We start from the raw sequence: 3,275 nt of genomic DNA on the forward strand, positions 1-3,275 counted from the left end.
CAGGCTGGTCTCAAACTCCTGACCTCAAGCAATCCCCCCTGCCTCAGCCTCCCAGAGTGCTAGGATTACAGGTTTGAGCCACCATGCCCAGCCAGCATTCCTGTTTTGTTCTTGTTTGGTTTTGATTTGCTTTTAAGAACTCTCCAAATGACAGCAGCGCCTGTGGCTCAGTGAGTAGGGCGCCAGTGCCATATACCAAAGGTAGCGGGTTCAAACCAGGCCTCGGCCAAACTGCAACAAAAAAATAGCTGAGTGTTGTGGCAGGCGCCTGTAGTCTCAGCTATTAGGGAGGCGGAGGCAAGAGAATCGCCTAAGCCCAGGAGTTGGAGGTTGCTGCGAGCTGTAACTCCACGGCACTCTACCCAGGGCGACAAAATGAAACCCTGTCTCTAAAAAAAAAAAAAGGACTCTCCAAATGAATGTGAAGTTGTATCTCACAGTCTTGATTTGTATTTTCTTAGAGACTTAATGACAATGATGTTGAGAATCTTTTCTAATGTTTATGGCGTTTGTTTGTTTGTTTGTTTGTTTGTGTCATTTCTGTATAACCCACAAGCAGAGTCCACCAGGGGAGAGACCCTGCCAAGCCTCCTGTCCAGCCTGTGGGGTTGGCACCTCCTTCCCCAACAATGGAGGGAAATGTGGCCATTCACACCATGTAGGAACCAGAGGAGGAAGCATCTGGAAGAGAGAGGCAGGAGGGGACAGGTGAGGTGGCAGGAATGAGCAGGGTCAGGGTGGAGAAAAGGGCATGGAGTTGAGCCATACTTAGGAAAGGAGAGGACAGGAATGAGTGATTCATGGGCTGTGGTGGAGGGAGGGGATCAAGAAAAAAGCCTCACCCCAGTTCTACCTATGAAGACTTAGCCACTGAGTATCAGCGGGATGGGGTTCCCAGCAGGACAAGGGGGCTGCTTAGGGAGGAGACAGGTAGCTCAACCTTGGTCATACTGAGTGGAGCAACCCTGGAGGCCATCACTAGAGAGGTATCAGGTGGGATGTTGGAGGGTGAGACACCCACATCACTCACCTGAGGGATTAGGGTATGACAGTGTCTGCATCCTCCACACCCAGTGCTGCCTGAGCCACCTGCCTCCTGTGGGACCTCACTCTGAGGGAACAGACCAGGGCTTGTCAGTCGGGCCAGGTAGCGATGCAGAGGGCATCAGCCTCAACTCCCTGTGCCCTGGGAGGGGCAGCAGGGGACTGAGTAGAAGGGAGCAGGTCTAGCCCCCGGGTAGTCCCCAAGGCCTCCTTGAGAAGGTCAGGAACCTCCCCACCCTGGACACTCAGCCAGAGTTGGGGACAGAGAACAATGGCCCATGTGGGATTCTCCCCCACCAGCTTACCTCCTGCCTGGCCCAGGTCCTCTTGCCCTTTTCTGGTCCTTGCAGCATGGGGACATGGGATTCAGCATCATGTCCCCTGCCGTCCCACCCCTCCCTTTGGTCCCAGGGGCCATGCTCACCTGAGGAGGATGAGACAGAGGCAGAGAAGCAGGATCTTCACAGCAGATTCCCCCATGGCCACCAGAGCTACCTCAGCTCCGGGCTTCAATTTCCCCATGAAAAAGTGGGATGAGGCTGATTTGCCTGTAAAACCAAAATCCTATGTCCTACCTGTCCCAACAGGACTTAGATATGGGTTCTCCAGACCCTTCCTGTGTCCCTGGACATGTGACCACATGAGTCCAGGCCTCCCCCACCCCATTCCCTGATTGTCTAGCAGTAAACACAGGGTTCCAGGCCCCCTGGGCACTCCAGGCCACACAGCTGAGCCTGAAGCTGGGGCCCAGCCCGACACTGAGGCTCAGGGAACTGTTGGCCCAGGACGTGGCTGAGCTGCAGGTAACCCTTGCTGCTAGTCCTCTCCCGCAGTCCCTCACTGAGCTGCCAGCATAGGGAGGGGGCCAGCTGGGCTCGGGAGCAGCAGCTGTTGCGCAGCCTCTCAGCCTCCCAGGACAGGAGGAGCCCAGCACCTGTGAGTGACTACAGAGGGAGGACTTGACTTAGCTTGGCCCCTTCCTAGAACCAAGTGTCCTCATCCCTCTACAGTGCACAGACAGGCTCAGAGACATGCACTGGGAGCCCAGAGGGTGTGGTACGTGGCAGGCAAATTCTCCTTCTGCTCCATTAGTACTATAGGCAGCTCCAGGACCCCAGGGTCTGAAGGCTGGGGCAGGCTCAGTGTCTGGCTTCCCCAGGCCCAGCTAAGCCTGGCTGGGGGACTGCTGAGAGTGACATAGGTTAGGCCCCTCCTGCAGCCCCTTCCTGAGCCACCGGCACAGAGAGGGGGCCAGATGGGCGTGGGAGCAGCAGCTACAGCACAGCCCCTGGCCCTCCCAGGAGCAGGAGGGGCCCAGCAGTTGTGGGGGGTCTGCAGAGAAAGGACAGGGCTCAGCAGGGGCACCTCCCCTCTTTCTAACGTTGGGGTTCCAGCCCCAGGTGCTCCCAAACTCACTGTGTACAGAGAGGCTCAGAGAGAAGTGCTGGGAGCCCAGGGGGTGCTGAGCGTGGCAGGTGAATTCTCCTTCATGCTCCATTTGTACCCGAGGCAACTCTAGGACCCCTGGGTCTGAGAACTGGGACAGGCTCAGGATCCGGCTCTTCCAGGCCCAGTTCAGCCTGGCTGGGGGGTTGCTGAGGGTGACACAGACCAGGCGCAGGCTCTGGCCCTCCAGGACTGGGAGGGATGTGTCATTCCTGAGGATTTCCAGGACTAGGGAAGGAAAGAGGCAGAATTGATACCCAGCTGAGAGCACAGGGACCCTCCTGCCTGGGCCCCCTCCAGACACTGGGCCCACCGTTTGGATCCAAGAGGCCGGACTCATACATCCCTGCTTCGTACCTGTCCTGTTTGCTTGGAAAACTATCACCGTCAGGTTCTCCGGAGGATCTGCATGGACACAGGGCACCAGCTCAGGACAGGCCAGGGGCTTCCCTCTGGGCAAAGGGAAGGTCCCAGGAGAAAGAGGTGGGGGTGGAAAGCATGAGAGGGGGCTGAGTCACCCACTGAGGCTCAGACAGCTGCTGAGTCTCAACACCAGCTAAGAAGGCCTGGTCTTCTAGATTATGGCTCCTGACCCCTCAGAGCTCTGGAGCACTAACTTGACCCTGCCCCTCCCCCCTCCATCCTCCCCTCAGGAGGGGAGGCCCTGCAGGTCCCACTCACACTGCACAGAGAGCTCTAGGCTGCGTTGCTGGGAGCCCAGGTTATTCTCTGCCAGGCAGGTGTATCGCCCAGAATCCCCAGCTTTCAACCTGGGCAGCTCCAAC

General features: G+C 57.5%; 1 protein-coding gene across 1 annotated transcript in view; it reads right to left on the bottom strand.

Moving 5' to 3' along the window:
• Positions 1–522: 522 nt before the first annotated feature.
• Positions 523–3,275, bottom strand: part of LOC105886353 (sialic acid-binding Ig-like lectin 16) — a 5,365-nt gene continuing 2,612 nt past the window's right edge. The window contains exons 4-9 of the mRNA XM_023507897.1: positions 3,172–3,268; positions 2,848–2,895; positions 2,461–2,718; positions 1,469–1,592; positions 1,031–1,130; positions 523–681 (exon numbers count right to left, since the gene is read on the bottom strand). Of these exons, the coding sequence (XP_023363665.1) occupies positions 535–681; positions 1,031–1,130; positions 1,469–1,592; positions 2,461–2,718; positions 2,848–2,895; positions 3,172–3,268 (774 nt within the window). The 3' untranslated portion in view covers positions 523–534. The remainder of the gene's footprint in view (positions 682–1,030; positions 1,131–1,468; positions 1,593–2,460; positions 2,719–2,847; positions 2,896–3,171; positions 3,269–3,275) is intronic.

Source organism: Otolemur garnettii, unplaced genomic scaffold (assembly GCF_000181295.1).
Source record: "Otolemur garnettii isolate 467f Iridium unplaced genomic scaffold, OtoGar3 scaffold00211, whole genome shotgun sequence".
Lineage (NCBI taxonomy): Eukaryota > Metazoa > Chordata > Mammalia > Primates > Galagidae > Otolemur > Otolemur garnettii.